The 16,603-nt window shown below is 41.3% G+C and overlaps 2 protein-coding genes across 11 annotated transcripts in view; one reads left to right on the forward strand and one right to left on the reverse strand.

Moving 5' to 3' along the window:
• LOC116845396 (myosin heavy chain 95F) overlaps nt 1–7,065 on the reverse strand; it is a 22,870-nt gene extending 15,805 nt beyond the window's left edge. For 2 of the 3 annotated variants that reach the window (XM_032818010.1, XM_032818009.1), the window contains exon 1: nt 1,553–1,608. In XM_032818010.1, coding sequence (XP_032673901.1) covers nt 1,553–1,593 — 41 coding nt within the window. In that variant the 5' untranslated portion in view covers nt 1,594–1,608. Of the gene's footprint in view, nt 1–1,552; nt 1,609–6,909 lie in introns of those variants that run through there. The other variant, XM_032818011.1, reaches the window with a different exon arrangement.
• Nucleotides 4,939–16,603, forward strand: part of LOC116845398 (zinc transporter ZIP1-like) — a 52,518-nt gene continuing 40,853 nt past the window's right edge. For 5 of the 8 annotated variants that reach the window (XM_032818027.1, XM_032818024.1, XM_032818017.1 and 2 more), the window contains exon 1: nt 11,732–12,057. The gene's annotated coding sequence lies outside the window, so the exon portion shown is untranslated. Of the gene's footprint in view, nt 5,098–11,345; nt 11,433–11,731; nt 12,058–16,603 lie in introns of those variants that run through there. The other 3 variants (XM_032818018.1, XM_032818026.1, XM_032818019.1) reach the window with 3 other exon arrangements.

Here is a 16,603-nt window from a genome sequence, read left to right on the forward strand (position 1 = left end):
GAGAGAGAGAGAGGGAATCGTTCGGATCGGTTCGTTCACCTTCCTCTCCTATATAGTAGAAGAAACCGTAACGTCCAGATGTGCGTCGTCGTCTTCCTCACTGCTCTTCCTATACCGCGCGATTTATCCTTTTTCTCTTCCGCGTGATCCGCGGCGAAGGTACCGATCTCCCGGTTTCTTCTCACCGGCGCCGTCTTTTGCTCCGGGCGTTTAAATCGCTCCCGAGGACACGCGCATTGTTCGACACGCGCATGTCAGTGGTGGTGTCCGGGTGTGGTTCGGCTCCGACTGCATTACGTGACCTTAACGGCGAACAGCCGCGAGTTGACGCGAGTTCGAGCCTTTTAATCGAAACGCACCTTCACCAGAGACACGCGGAACGCGACCCCCCTCCCCCCACCTGTCGCCCCTAATTCGAAAAGTCGAGAGGGAATGAAAAGAGGCGCGTGAGGAAGCAGGAAACGGCAGATGGGACCGGCATACAGAAACAGGGAGACACGCGTGAGCGCTCGCGCACGAATTTTGCAGCCACGCTTGGTTCATAACGAACAAATCAGTCATAGAGTTCAACGCTTCGCTGGAGTCGCCCATGAAATATCATGGGGCGATCGTGAATGTCAAAAAGCAGCCAACACGGGATTTTCTCGTGTGAGAACTATCGCGATAACTATCTTTCTCGAGGAAATTATTTCACCTTACTTAACGTTTTGTGATTTCCTCAGTTCATTTCGTCAGAAAAACAGAGGAGCAACTTGCTATATTAGATATCAGGTTGCTTCTCTCCTTAAGCAGGTGTTATGAAAGCCTGAGACGAAATTTTGATCGTAATTTCGACCTCAATATTCCACGCGTCTACTCTGAAGCTTATATCAATCTCTTTTGATTCTATTGCTTTACGAGAAGTTCTCTTTAGAGCCTACAAGCGGCATTTTGCCACTTAGGCTCGAATTGATTGTCGTTACTTGCAACTTATCCTACGTGAACTTATCCTAGACAGACACATACATAAATTTGAATTTAGAGTTAAATAAGAATTTTTGTTTGAGTTATATAATATATGTGATATTACATTTGTAATTGCGATTCAGCTGAAAACTTCATGTTCAACCCTAAATTAAAATCTGAGTTTCACTTAAGGTAAGTTTCAAATGACTATTAATATGGACTTTAGAGACACTGAAGACTTTAGTTTCCAGTGTATTAAAAACATACACTGACTCTTCAGGATATAGAAAGATGTTAGAAAATTTAGGTTGAAAAGTTAGAGTATGGCTAAAATTTCGACTCAGGATTTAGAAAGATTTTTTAACCGAATTCCTAATTCTGTTTTTTCTGTGTTCCGAGCTTAATTAATAATTATTCACCTGCCTTAGTGAACTTTGAAATGTTCACGAAAAGCAACAATTCAACAGAAAATGCGGCTCCAAAACCGAAAGCCAAGACGTGAAAATTATTTCACGTTGCTGGAAATATCAATTGTCATAGCTATCGTTATTTTTTCTTTTTCTTTGCAACGCAATTCGCGGTGAATTTAAACGAATTCGTAACTCACCGCGCGACAGGTTCCTTATTCCGATCACGGCGATATATCATCGTTGCAGGTCGTTTAACATTAATTGGAACAACCTTCGCACTGTCACCGGCATCAAGAACACTCGATGATTAGAACGAGTGCAGTGGGTCGAGCTTTCGGGCCCCGCGATCTCCCATTGCACCGAGTTCCGCTTGGCATTTCGCGCCGATTAATGGAGCGACGTGTTTCGCGAGCAGTTCGAGTAAACCTATTTCGAAATCTGTAGTACGATTCTGTAACTCGTTATTGCAGTTAACGATAGTTTCGTTATCATTGCGCAGCTTTTTCGTACTGTAGAAAAGCTGCGCAACGATAATGAGACTGTCGTTAACTGCAATAACGAATTATAGAATTGCACTACTGATCTCGAAATGTTGGGATCTCGAAATAAAGGACAATTAGAGTTCAAGCACAGGTTAAATAAATAATGTGCATGTGTATGTTGGCAAGTCGAATTTCCGCGAGCTGTCACATTGAGAAATTCAAAGTTCTCAAAGTACATTAATATTCAAAGAATATTACTTCGAAAAATTACTATCAAACATCATAGAGAAATTAGTATACAAACTTTTAATTCCTAATCTCGATGTACTCTTGAGAACATTTCACAGAAATCACTCGAGACTTATCAATCATTCAAAGGTGTTATCGTTAATTTTACAATATTATCTTCTTGTAATGCCAGGAATTGATATATTATTGATATTACATTGGCGAAAAAAGAAGATAGGGATAAATTGGGTAAAAATCGAGTCAGATCAAAGATCTGATAAGGAAATTTGAACTGCGAAATTTAATCCTCAGTAGAAGATTAAAAAAACGTGCTTGTATGTATAATCTAGATACAACAGAACTCCTTTCAACTATCAGTATTCAAATAGAACAATAGAATTCCTTTCAACTATCAAGAGTTTGATCTAACTGCGTAATACGAGTAATTCCTCCTCTGGTTGGAAGGTTGAGTAAATCAGACGATGAGTAAATTAGACTAATAATGCGTTGGATCGCCTCATTGAACTAAATTTTAAGTGTGCTTTGCACTGAGATTTAAAGAACACCAAAATTTTCCTGAAATAATTAGACTCACTCACAGAGAGAACATTACAGTTTCTACTTCTGAATTTTTTTGGATTTTCTGTTTCCAGCAGTGCACACACACACACACACACAAATAAACTGTCAAATTTATCTTGCTAAGAAACATAGTAAATTCCCCTAGAATTTTATTGTTTTGCTAGAAAGATGGCAAATCTTTTAGTAACACATCTTAGTTCTCAAAATGTATAAATAGTACGTGTGAAATGAAAGGATAGTGAATTACTGCGGAATGTCGATCGAAAAGTTTAAAGTAATTTTTATTCAAAATTCTCTCCGTGCTGATTTCGCACACAACTTGAGCTGCGATGAATCTTTTTTTTGCAATGTAGTATGCAAATTCTCGCAGGATTTACCCTCGAAAGAGCCTCTCTATCAATAATAATGAGATCGACACAGATCGGAAGCAGCCACGATTCACGTTTAAGTGCACACGGTCGCATGAGTCACGGGCATACTCGTCTCTCACGGCGAGACCGCCTCCTCTACATATATAGAGATCGGGCGATCCTTTTTCCGCGGTTGCGTAACGCGGTTCAACGTCATACGTTATGTATCGTCGCTAAGAGCGGCTAAATGACAGCGAGACTTTTCGAGGCGCAAGTGCAGGGTAATCGCAATTCTGTTAACTCACTTTCGCCGCGTTACTTTCGCCAAAGAGACGTGCATGGAAGAGACGTTCGCCGCAGTCCCTGTCTCCGATTTCGATGAGTCTCGCACACGTCAAGAATTCTACCGACGACGACATGCTAAAGCTGCGAAGTTACTTCTTCTTTCTTTTCTTTAAAATACACTTTGTTAATAATTGGGAGGTCGAAATATTCAATAGAGCTCTGACTCAGTGTACACACTTAATTTTTATCAGGCACCGTGAATGACGTGAAAGATGCGAAGCTTTCACAAAATCTTTAATATTACATATCCCAGGAATTTCTGAAAAGTTAATCCACCTAGAAATTTATCTTATTGTTCTGGTAAGGTTGATCTCAATCGATTATCTGGCCTTCTATACGGAAAAAAAATACTTGGAAATTTCTTGGAACACAAAGTTGACTTCTGTGAATAAACCCTACATTTTACGAATAAATTTTCAAGTGTTTATTTTTCACTGTATATAAGATAATATTAACCGATAAGTCACGTTGAGGGAAAGTACTTGAAAATTTATTTTTGGATTACAAAGTTTATTCACAGAAATAAACTTCAATATTTTTAAAGTTTACTTAAAATAAACTTTATATATATCGCAAATCAATTTCAAGTACCTTTTTGCAGTGCTTATGACGCAATATGGCAATCAGGAGTTTATTAATGATAAAGATTATTAATAATTAAGACTTCTAATAACATCACCTTATACAAACTAATTGCACTAAAAAATTGATATTCTTGTTCTTAGAAAAATCCTCTAAAATAGACACCAAATCTAAAATATTCTAAAATTTGTTCCTCTTGTTTTGAAAGAAAATTCTCTACACAGAGACAGAGTTTCTCAAAACAAGAGGAATAAATCTTATATTTAGAATATTTTATACTTGGTGCCTATTTTAGAGGATTTTTCTAAGACAAGAATATTAATTTTTCAGTGTGAGATTAACCTGATTAGGGAATTGTAAAATTTTGTAAAGTAACCAGTAGGATAAATTTCTCGTCGAGAATCTTCCTTGAGGCTTGAAATTAATCCTAGGTTACAAAATAGCCGTCGTGCGCCGAGAACCTGGTCGCCCGGGAGAATTCCGAAGAATCGCGGGAAATTGGTTTAACTGTCTCGATTAAGGACAGCGGCGTGGCTCGTAATTAACACGACGCGTCATATGAATAACTAAAGTCAAGTATCGGCGGTCTGCGACGCGAGTCGCACAATCTCGCGATGATCTCGATAAGAAGAGTTCCAGATAAGGCGGACTGACAAATTTCACGTTGACTGATCGGGCTGACGAGACATTCTCCACGGCGGTCGCGGTGTAATTCTTTCACCAGAAATCGACGTGGAGATCAAGGGATCGGCCACACAGACGATTAATGAAGCGCAAGACGCGAACGCGACGCGCTTCTTTCACGTCGATTCGCCGCGATCTGTCACGGTATTCCGCTCATCCGAAACGCTCCTCCTCCGTATCGATCGCTATTGATCGAAATCGTTATCGCTTTGCCGATATCCGCGATTGTTTTTGCGTCTCGTTCTCTTTCGCGCGCGTGAGAGGGAGAGATAGATAGATAGATAGATAGATAGATAGAGAGAAAGAGAGAGAGAGGCCGCGGCGAGAACGCGCGGAAAAGGCGGCATACGTCGCGAGACCATCGACGGTAATTGCAGGAGGTTTTGCAAAAGGTTGTGCTCACCCGCCCGCCGTTTTCGCAACCGATGGTGCTTCGCGCGGTGCAAGTGCGTGTCGTATCGTCGTGCATTATGCGTGGAGAATACGCAGGTAATTTTCCTTCCTTCTCCTTTTTTTCACCGGCTTTGCCTCCCCTTGCGTTCACTCGTTCGTTCGTACGCCGGTAACCGATAGTTTTACGACGGAGCACACGGAGAGGTGCTTGCGCGCGGGTTCACACACTAATTCACACGCGCCGCCGACGTTTGCATGGGCGCACCTGCTGCGCCTCGTTCCACTCTCCTAATCACGGACTAGATAAACTGGCGGCGCGCAAAAATTCCTATCTCGCGGGCGCATGTGGTACTTTGCATTTCTGCACCGACTCTCCCCGACTCACGCAAGAGTCAGCGATGTGTGTGTGTGTGTGTGTGTGGTGTGTTATGTAAAGCTTCATCCGGATTTTCGCCGGGCGTCACGTCGTTAAAATTTTGAGGAGTCGCGATTGCAATTTTCTTATCGGACGTTCTGATAAAAGGCGGCCTTGTCTTCGGAAAATATCGCATACGTATGATTTCTGCGAAAAACTGTAGTTCATGTTATGTAGTGCATGGAAAAAACAATTCCGTTGGTGCAACCAAATTTTGTTCAGGGATTAGATGAATACTTGGTTGTAGAAACAGAAAAATTCCTTTATGAGGCTTCTGTATAATAAATCGTTCTCAGTTGTCTCGACCGAGTTCTAATGTCGCTGAATGTTCAGACGAATATTTTCGGTTGCGACAATAGAAATATTAGTTTTTATAGCAGAGATATCACTTCTGATCACCTAATTTTCAGTTGGTTCCTATTCGGATGTGCACCAAGATTTTTTCCGTGTGCACTATAACTTTTCATAGAAATATCGTACGCGATATTTTTCAAGAATACAGCCACGGGGTGTCTTTCACGCGGACGATCTGTCGGGTTTCCTTAAGCGTGCTACGTTCGACCTCGTACTCGCGAGGCCAGCCTTCGAGCTGGTTAACACAACAGCTCGTTGTTGTGAGTTGCTCGAGAAGAAACAAAATTCAGTTAGACTAGTCGCACTCGAGCTTGTCAGTCGACTCTCCAGGGAATGTCTCTGAAAGCTGACATTCGTTTGACAACGGGTCAATTAATTTCTTACAAATAATCAGTCATTCGTCAATAAGGCTGCTACAAGTCCACACCGGCTCTGTCGTTCCTTTTCTTTTTTGCAACGTTTACCCAGCTGATATTCACGCCGACGGTAAACAGTGAGTCAATTATTTACTTAGAAATATCCAATTATTTATGAAAGCGTTGATTCACCCGGACATCGTCGGTTATGTCATCTTTCTCTCTTTATTTTCGTTTGCAATATTTACCCTACCAATTCGAACGTCGGTAGCGGTGAGACACTCGATTATACCCTTAGAAAGACTCAATTATTTGTCCGCGAGGAAACGCCTATTCCGGCGTTTCCCCGGCGAAAGCGTTGTGGTTTTGTCATCATCCTCGTCTCATTTTCGCCTGTGATATTCATCCGGCCGATTCGAGCACCGACGTTACGCTCGATCAGTCACTCCAAAATATTCAATGATTTGCCCGCGAGAACGCCCCGATTCAGCCGGAGACCGCGTCGGCTCCGTCAACCTTTCTCCTTTTCGTTCGCAACGTTCACCCGGCGTCGAACCAAACGTCGACGGTGACTTGACGCGGGACAGTGCGTGTTATCAGTTACATCTGGCGGAACGATCACGCGCGCGCCTGCGTTCCTGCGAAAGTGTATTACCTGGTGCAGAGGAAACGCGCGCGTTTCCGACGCGATCGCCGCCCCGGAAAGCCTCGAGCCGATCGGCCCGCGTATCGATCGGGACGGACGGGACAGGTGGGACGATTTAAATGGGCAGCTTTACTTACCACCGTCTCGGCGAGCGGAACCAGCAGCAGCCGCGGGGCGAAACACGCGCGGCACAAAATCCGACATGCAACTGCCGCGGCCGTCGCGTCGGAGCGGGCGGGAGAGTGAGCGAGCAAGCGAGCTCGGCGATCCACGGCCGTTTCCGCCGATGCCACGCGGCAAACGGCGATCTTACAAGCGTGGATCGTGCGCTGCCATCGCCTACCTCGTCGTGCTTCGCTTCGGGCCTGGAAACCGCGGCTGAAACGCGACAAGCCTGTTAACCGACGGGGGAACGCGTTGAGCGAACAGTTTTCCAGACGGGGCTCTACTTCACAACCCAACTGCCGTTGGGCCAAAAGTCATCTCTCCCATAAACGTCGAATGCGTGTCGGCATGAGCAAAGCCACTTTTCACATAGCCACACGCCAAAGTAACATGTATATTCGAGAACATTTTTTGAATCACAACCTAGAGAAACTATGAAAGGTGCCTAAAGACATCCTAAAGGAGGTTATCTTCAAAGGAGGAGGATCCCTAAGACCGGTTTTTGGCACCCTCTGAAATTGATCCAAAAATATCAGAAGAATATTATATTTTTGTAAGATCTATTGATTTTATTCTAAACGGATATATTTTGGTGCCTGTTTATACTATAATTCTAATTAATCCCATTTTTATCACCAACGCTTTTATGTCCTGCAATCCTGCATATCATCTCCTTACATTTATGTGCCCAGCCAACACAAATTCGTTCCTGGAATATCTTCCGATCTTTCAATAGGAAGATTTGAATATTCGTAGAAAGTTCTTTTAAGAAGATAAATATTCTTTTAAGAAGATAAATATTCTGGGAATATTCTTATGTTTTCAAAAGAACACTATCTTAAATATTCTAATAATATTCTTCGGGAATATTCCCATATATATTCATAGAATATTCTATGCATGATTTAATTTTCGATCGAAGAATATTCTAATAACCTAACTTAATTGGGAAAAAAGCTTTTGTTAGAAAAGTTGTTAAATGAAGATCTTTAATCCTAGAATATTTGTTGTGATTGCTAATGTGATTCTAGTTATTGCAATTTTTTTGTAATGGTGTGCCACTTAATTGATTCCATTTATAATTTGCTTGGAAAAAATCGCTAACTCTAGTGGGACTCGAGAACCTGAGGCCCTTAAGTTCTTGAGAAACTCGCCTTACCTACTGAGCCACTACTATTAACTGATGAGAACGACTATTATAATGGTACATGTGTCGTTCGCTTTGAGCTCTTATTCGCTTTCGAAGTATTCTTTATTAATGTACCGAATTTAGTACAGAGTAAAAATTTTCAATTAGCTCCTTTAAACTTTTCAATATATGAAAATAGGTGTATCTCGTAGCACATATGCTTACAAGATTTCCGAATATTTGAATATACAAGGTTTCTTGAATATTTGAAAAGTCATTTTCGTCGAATATTCCATAAAACGCACATAATATTATTCAATTATAAATATTCCAAGTTAAATTACAGAGAAGATTCATATTCCTATGATGATATTGGAATATTCATTTCATAATATTCGTATAAGAAGATTTCCTTTCCACGAATATTATGTGCTGGCTGCGTATATAAGATTATTTTTCGAATATACAAGATTATTTTTCGAATATACAAGATTATTTTTCGAATATACAAGATTATTTTTCCAATATACAAGATTTTTGAATATTTCAAAAATCACATTCGGATAATATTCCATACAGAATACATATTATTCAATTACGAATATTCCAAATTACAGAGAAGATTCATATTCCTATAACAATATTAGAATATTTATTTCAGAATATTCCTCTAGGAGGATTTATAGCATTTTCCGGAATATTCTGGAATAAAATCTGTTGGCTGGGTATGTGTGTGTGCACGCGCGCGCTCGATACTTCAAGTATACTTACAAATGTAAGGAGATGATATGTAAGCGACAAAGAGCGTTGGTGGTAAAAATAGGATTAATTAGAATTATAGTATAAACAGGCACCAAAATATGTCCGTTTAGACTAAAATCATTTTATTTCAATAGATCTTACAAAAATATAACGTTTCTCATATTTTTGGTTTAATTTCAGAGGGTGCCAAAAACCGGCCTTAGGATTCTCCTCCTTTCTTTTAGTCCTTGTCCACAACTTTACTTTAAGACGTAAGCCGTAAGAAACTGATCGACTATTAATCGACTGCAGTTGGTCAATTTCTTACGGTTTAACAAGGTTGTGGACAAGGACTTAAGCGTCCAAAGGATATATCTCTAAAGCTCGTCTACAACACAATTATTTCTTACTCCAAATTATGCCAAGTTTACTATTTTAGACGTATTTTAAATAAGTCTGCAGGCATACTACCATTCAAAAATATTTTTTAGACGTCTAAAATCTGTCATTTTAAGATGCCTTTAACCCTTTTGTCAATGTATAATCTTTTACCTTCCCATCAATACATCAGACACCTGGGAATTTCAGCACATGTCACTGCGGAAACGATGATATAGCAGCTGCTGAGCCTCAAATATTCCTTTCTATCCCATTCTGTCTGAGAGTTGTCGAACAATAAGCCCCTTGATGTAACACGCCGCGTCGATAAAACACGTTTTGACACGTTCGACGGCTCGCGCGCAATTCAAAATGGCTACCAGTGCATTGATGGGAGAATTGGGAAATCTTTCAAAAATTTATGCTGTCTGGGTTCAGACCAGCAGCAAAAACGGCCTTATGAATGTAAAATACAACTTATGAATGTAAAATACAACTCAGAGACATCTGAAGGACGTCTAAAACGACCAGGATGTTTTCTCAGACGTCTGTGAGACGTCTTTCAGACATTTATGCTGTCTGAAGATGCCGTAGCCGTGATTTACAAGGCCGCAACGGTTAAGATTCAAAGAGAATCTTGTGAAGTGCGGGCTCGTGTTATTCCTGCGTCGTCACCCGTCGTGTGAAACGGTCCAATCACGACGCTGACGGGAGACAGTATCGAGAGGGGGACAGAGAAAGAGAGAGAAAATTCAAATGAAACGAGGCGACAAGAACGACGCGAGTCCGCGATGCGCAAACTGGAGGAGCTCGACTCGAATTTGAAAGGTGGACCTCATAAATTACAGTCTACCTCATGTCTCTCATGTCGATGTCACCGTTGCTCGTGTCGACGGTAAAACGTCAGAGTAGAAGGAAGTCGAGAGGGACAATGCGCGCGGACGTACCGGCCTGTAATTTGCTGGCTTGGTCGTTCATATTCAATGCGAGCCTTGCAAATTGCGGACTTGCGCTGAACCCTTCAATTGACTGCGTTCATTTATCGATAATCGAGCACGGTGACAATGACGAGTAACGAGTGAAGAATAATGATGGGAAAGAAGGAATGGCGCTCGAAGTGGCGTTGAATGATGGCTAGGAGAGGGAGGATGAACGGCGAGGAGATATAGCTACGTTGCTCTATTTGAATTACCTGGCGCTTGCGAGCCCTTGCAAGCCCGTGCCGGTGGAATTCTCGTCCTCGGCAGCGGTGTAACTCGTCGTCCGGTCGTCCGTAGCGCCGCGCGACTGAAAAATAAAGCCCCGCCGTATCCATCGTCGAGACACGGTCCACGAAAACAAAATGCCCGCCTGATTACCGTTGAGTGGTGCACTGCGATCTCGTTTTTTCGCCAGAGACGATGACGACTTGTAACGGAGACCCCAAAACTACACCGAATGATCTTAGAGCGCGACTGAACGGGCCGGCCGGCGCGATCTCACTGCGTCACGCGACCTACTGGAAGCGTCTAGCGGGCCGCCTGGCGCCATCTAGCGGCGCGCTGCAATACTACGTAGCGCACATGTCGGTAACAGGTTTGCATCCGTACTAAGTAGTAGAGTTTCAATCTACTCGACTGAGTAAACTTCCAGTTTCAGTTCCAGGGTGTTTTCCAGCTACGTTAATCCCGATCTACAAAAGATGTAGTAAACTTTAAGCTTTAAGAAATTGAACATAGTCGAATTATAGAAGAATAATCAATCCTGATTGGTTAATTTCTTAAAGCTTACTGCACCTATTGTAAATCGGGACTTACACTTGGTCTGTTCTTTTCAGCTGTACTGCTGAACTGGTGCAATAAGTTAAAGTGAGACAAGTATATTTTTTCTCACTCTAACTTATTGCACCAGTTCAGCAGTGCAGCTGAAAAAAACAGAGCAACTGTATTACACAAAATCAGTTTGTTGGTCACATATTATCTAAAATATCTTGTAAGAAAATATGTAATCAATAAACTGGTTTTGTGTAACACAGTGTACGTAACTGGAAAGCACCCCCAGTCGCCGTTATGGCCGTGTCACAGTAGCGATTATAGACTGCGTCTGTGTTCCAATCGGAAAGGAGCTGCTGGCTGCTGGATTGGTCGAACGCAAAAGCAGAAGAGCCGTAGTCGCAAGTGTGATACGGTCATTACGAGTCGACGGTTAAGTCAGGTTAGGTTAAAACGGTTCTTCTACTTTTCAAGTAGTGAGAATACATCTTTCGGGGTGAGTGCTTTCGCCAGGTGTTCGATTGAGCGATATCTTTAGTGGCGCATTTGAAGCACAGCGGACAAAACGTCTGATACGGAGTTCAACAGTTGATACGAAGTTCAGCAGTTGATAATAATACGTTCTTTATAAGGCGTATCGCGCGAAATCGACATTCATGCTATTACCGACAAGGAGATTTACCTCGAGTAGTAGTACACCCGGCGCGCGTTTCTTTCGTTTTTTTTCCTTTCTCAATACGTCGCGTATTAGACAGGACTAATAATAGGAAGTCGAGCTGGACTGCGAGTACTTGCTTATCTTTTCTGCCGCCACCAGTGAATCGCTCCAGGATCGATTTCCCCGACGTTGATAGTCTTTAATTGCGTGTATCATCGCCGTAGATTGCTGTCCACGGTCAATTAAACCTCGCGATTGGATCTAATCGCGTCGGAGAAATCGGCCCTTCGAGCGGCACACGTAGACGCACGGATTATCGACGATTGTTCCAGAGCGAAGTCAGAGTTCGCCCAGAAGCCTGAAGTCACTTATCGAAGTTGAAGAGTTCGCCCAGAACAAAGCCGGAGAATTGCTTCATGAGCGACACGTGGTCGAATGGTTCGGCGTGCGGAACAACAGACCGGTGAGTAAACGCAAACATGTTGTCAAAACGAGGAAGTGCGCACTTGCCGGTTTCTGCCGGCACTTCCGTCTCGTCCAGATCATTATCATTATTTGAGTTATCATTGAGGTTCCTGAGGAAATTTCCATTGAGGAAATCATCGCGCGTCTCAACTCGTCACTTTCCCTCACATCGGCGAAATGTAAACAATAATGGAGACAAGCCGGTTATTCCCTGTCGCCAGATAGCGACTCGTTTGTCGCGAAAATAGATCGCAGCTGCGCGCTTGCAAATGGCGTAATGTGATTTAAACTGTGCGCGCGTGCCTGCCAGAACGACGAGATTCTTTCTATCTTCGTCGCGATCTCGCAAATGCGTGATGTTTCGCGCGGCATTCGTCAATGTGCGCGAATTGCATCACGCGTAACACCTGCTTCGCGTGCGGCAATTTTCGTCGAATACGATCTTCTTGCGAGCGCGCGAGCTCTTCCGCAGGAAAGTAACCACAACAATTCTCTCTCTCGCTCTCATCATGTACCATAAAGACTTGCTTTATCATTCCGTGATTATCGGTGATGATATTCATAATGACAATGTCCAGTAATCTGATATCCGCTCGGATCTTTTTTCTTTAAGTTTCTACGCGATAGCGTAGCATAGAAACATATAATGCTCGGGAAGTTAATATCATAATTGCGTGACTAGACTTCAATTTCATGTATAAGACACAATTTCGCCCGGTAATTCGGAGAATCTATGTCACAAGCACGGTTAAGATCCTTGCAGAATTCCAGGCAACAAACAATAGGAACAGGGAATAGGAATTCGGATTGGTCAATTATTTCTATTCTCTGTTTCTATGAGCTAATGTCTATTTCTATTGCCTGTAGCCTAGTAAAGACCTTTACCACTTCTATGCCAGACTCTGCCCGGAGGCCTAAAAAGAGCGGAGGAGGAGGGGGAAAAACAAACAAAAATACGTATCATTAAAATATGAAATCTTTAAATACATTAACACATTAAGTTCAAATTAAACATATAACTTCATGTGATACTAATAATCATTATAAAATTAAACATTATTTACATTTTATTTTTAAAGCACGCATATTGCACTAGTATTACATCGTTACAAAAAAATGTGAAAAAATACGCACTACCCAAATAATAGGTACACTACCAAGTAATAAAATATTTTAATATATTAACATACTTAATATTACGTTTAAATTAAACATATAATTTTATGTGTAAGCTATATGTGTAGCTCTATTGCTAGTAGCGACGAAACACGACGAAATGAGTAAGTTACATATATAATTCCATTGCTAGTAGCGACGTGCACGACAAAACATGCAAACTACACATGTAGCTCTCTCTCTCTCTTGAGAATAAAAAATAGGGAAAATATAATTTCTTTCTCTCATATCATATGACCCGGAGATTTTTTTCCTAAGCCGGAAAGTCGGAGATTTTGTGTTTCGCCCGAAAACTCCGGGCGAAAACCGGAGAGGTGGCAACCGTGGTCACAAGAGCTGTACATAAAAAAGTATGTACCGCATTCAAATAAATGTTTCAAATATTTTATAAGTTTTTACACCCGCGAATCTGTCATAAATTCAGCACAAGCATGAAGTTTATTAGAGATACGTTCTGTTATCCCGGTAAGTTTCGCATACTTGAATTGAGTATGTTAAATTTAAAAAAAATTCAGTTTGCTTGGTTGCTTATAGAGTCGAATCAATTTTTTTTTCGATAAAGTTTTACAATATTCCTGTAAAGAGAATAAATTTTTCTTTTAAGCGTAACGAGTTTTTCCTCAATTTGTGATGAGTTTGTCATAAGAATATTATCAAGATATATCCTTGCTGAAGTTAATCATTATTGAAAAGAAGGATACTGAATATTAAATTGAGTAATCGTTTTTCTTAGTAGCAGAGTAATTTTTTTCCACGTGTGAGGTCGAGAATTTCGTCATGCGAGTAAACCGGGATTAAATTGCGATAACTTTTCCGTTGATAGCTGTAATCTGAGTATGTGGATGAGCAAAATAGACTTTGCGGTAAGTAATCCTTACTCTTCGTACTTACGAGATATTAATATTTAATGAAAAATCCACATTTATCTGATAATCTCACTATGTAATCCGGTTAGCAAATATCACGAAGATTACAAAGCTACAAGTGTCACACACAATATATCTATAAATATCTTCTGCGGGAAGAAAGAACAAAAAGAAGAGACAGAACCACAGATGATCTGATAATGCCGGAGGGATTTGATTAATGATTCTGATACAGATCAATGATTCCGATACAGATCAATGATTCCGATACAGATGAATCTGAAAGCCGCGGGATAAAGAGAGCCGCGATGTTCGCAAATAAGGAATCTCTGTATTTTCGTTGATTCTTGCGACCTCGGCGATCACGAGTACGTCGAGTACGTGACGTGTTTGGTCTCGTAAGAAGAAAAGAAAAAAAAAGACAGAAAGAGAGAGAAACAAACGATAGAAATCGCGCGCGACATGTTAACAGGGGATTCCTCTTTGAAATCTAAATATGGACCATGACACTTTGAGCAACGTCTGTAACTCGAAGTACACGGTGGCTGTAAAGCGTTTGTCTAGCAAGTGCGGAATATATGCGGCTTTCTTGAGCGTCGCCGCTACGCAAATTCACACACTTTTACAACGTTTTTATTTTTATCGCTAGTTAACTATAGACGCACGCGAAGATCGCGACGCGGTGAGTCGTTATAGTGACATCTGCAATCGAATTCGCGGAAGGAACCGAATTAATTGCGATTAATATCCCATTTGTTACGCGCGCCTTTGGCGTCACTCTCACACACAGCACACGCACGCGTACACACGCATACACAAAAATTATAAATACGTCTCGATGAATAGAATGACGATTGCTTTTACGTGCGATGCACGAATATTATCGGCAGCTGTTACTTTCCGAGTGATTACGTCAGATATCCAAGGTAATTACGTTCAATGAAGAATAGGAGAAAAACCACGTTAATTAAACCTGTGGGAAGGGGAAGAAGTGCTGAGAGAAGATAATCAGCAAAATAAACAAAAAAATGGTGAATTAAAACGAACGAATTTGACTCCGTTCCCTGTGATTTCGTGACTAGAAATTTTAAATCCTGTTCTGTGCGCTTGTCGACTTTAAACTGTTCAAGAGAGAAAACAAAATTGCTAAGAGCGATTCCTAATTTGGAAAGTCGTTTTCGCGTTTTGAACATTTGCGATCATAGAGAAAGATCTCTTTTCGAGTCACTTTACGCCTGGATAGGATTCTGTTTCACAGAATGTCTGCCGTCAGCAAAGAGAAACGATGATGATGTCGAAGAATTCCGATAAGAATTCCACCGCGCGCAAATATGAAATGTTAGTGAAATTTCAACGGGGGAATACAACGGGAACGTAGCAACGTGAAAATAGGAAATCACTTGTATCGGTCCGTCTTAAAATACCTTTGCGATACTGAGAAACCGTGATGATTTACGACCATGATAATGATGACAATACGCTGCTGTCGCTTTTTCCGTAACCGCTCGATGCGCCTCTTGCTGATCCTCGGTGCACCGAAAAATAAGGAATTATAATTAAAATAGAGAAGAGAAAACCCCTCGGAATAATTAAAGAGTTCGTACTATTAAACTCGATTTAATTCGAATTAATCACGTGGACGTCTGCATTAATTAAAACACGTGCACGCTCGCATTTAAGCGAACGTCCCTTGGAGGGACCTACCTCTTGTCACACGAAGGTCCTGAGATCGTCAATTAAACTAATGTCGAACGCTAAATATATAAAATATGTCTTTCTGATTCTGGAGCTAAAACAGTATTGTGTAACAGTATTATATAATAATATTATTATTATATAATTAATATTATATAATACTCGCGGAAAGAGAGCGAAATTTGAAATTAAAAGGTCCTGACGTTCGCTGTGTGTGTCCAGTGAGCTGAATTCTGTAACTAGTTAATTATTATCAACGAGTTAATTTTCGTTAACGTTACGCAAGTATAGTATATGCTGAAAGAGATGCGTAACGACATACGATGATTGTCGTTAACGACTGTTGACGAGTTACGGAATCGCATTGCTGGCGCCCTATTCTGCACATACGAAGTGTGGCTATTAAATAACGAGACTGACGCTGTAAAACATTTTATTTTGATTTCATACATTTTTACTTATTATCACCTTCAATATACACCCCTCCTCTATCCCTACAACGCTCCATGCGAATCTTCCATTGTTCGAAGCAGTGCTGGAAGTCTTCTTCTGTCAGCTCCTTTAGGACTCGTGCCGCTTTCTCTTTCACAGCTTCAACGGACTCAAATCTTGTTCCTTTTAAGGCAGATTTCACCTTAGGAAACAGATAGAAGTCGCACGGCGCAAGATCTGGCGAATAAGATGGATGGTTTAACACTGGGATGCTGAACTTGGCTAGAAACCTCTTGACAGACAATGCGGAATGAGCCGGCGCATTGTCTTGGTGGAGAACCCATGACTTGTCCTTCCACAATTCGGGTCGTTTTT

The sequence above is a fragment of the Odontomachus brunneus genome, unplaced genomic scaffold, assembly GCF_010583005.1.
Source record: "Odontomachus brunneus isolate Ranch 3 - 2012 unplaced genomic scaffold, Obru_v1 Obru_scaffold_051, whole genome shotgun sequence".
Taxonomy (NCBI): domain Eukaryota; kingdom Metazoa; phylum Arthropoda; class Insecta; order Hymenoptera; family Formicidae; genus Odontomachus; species Odontomachus brunneus.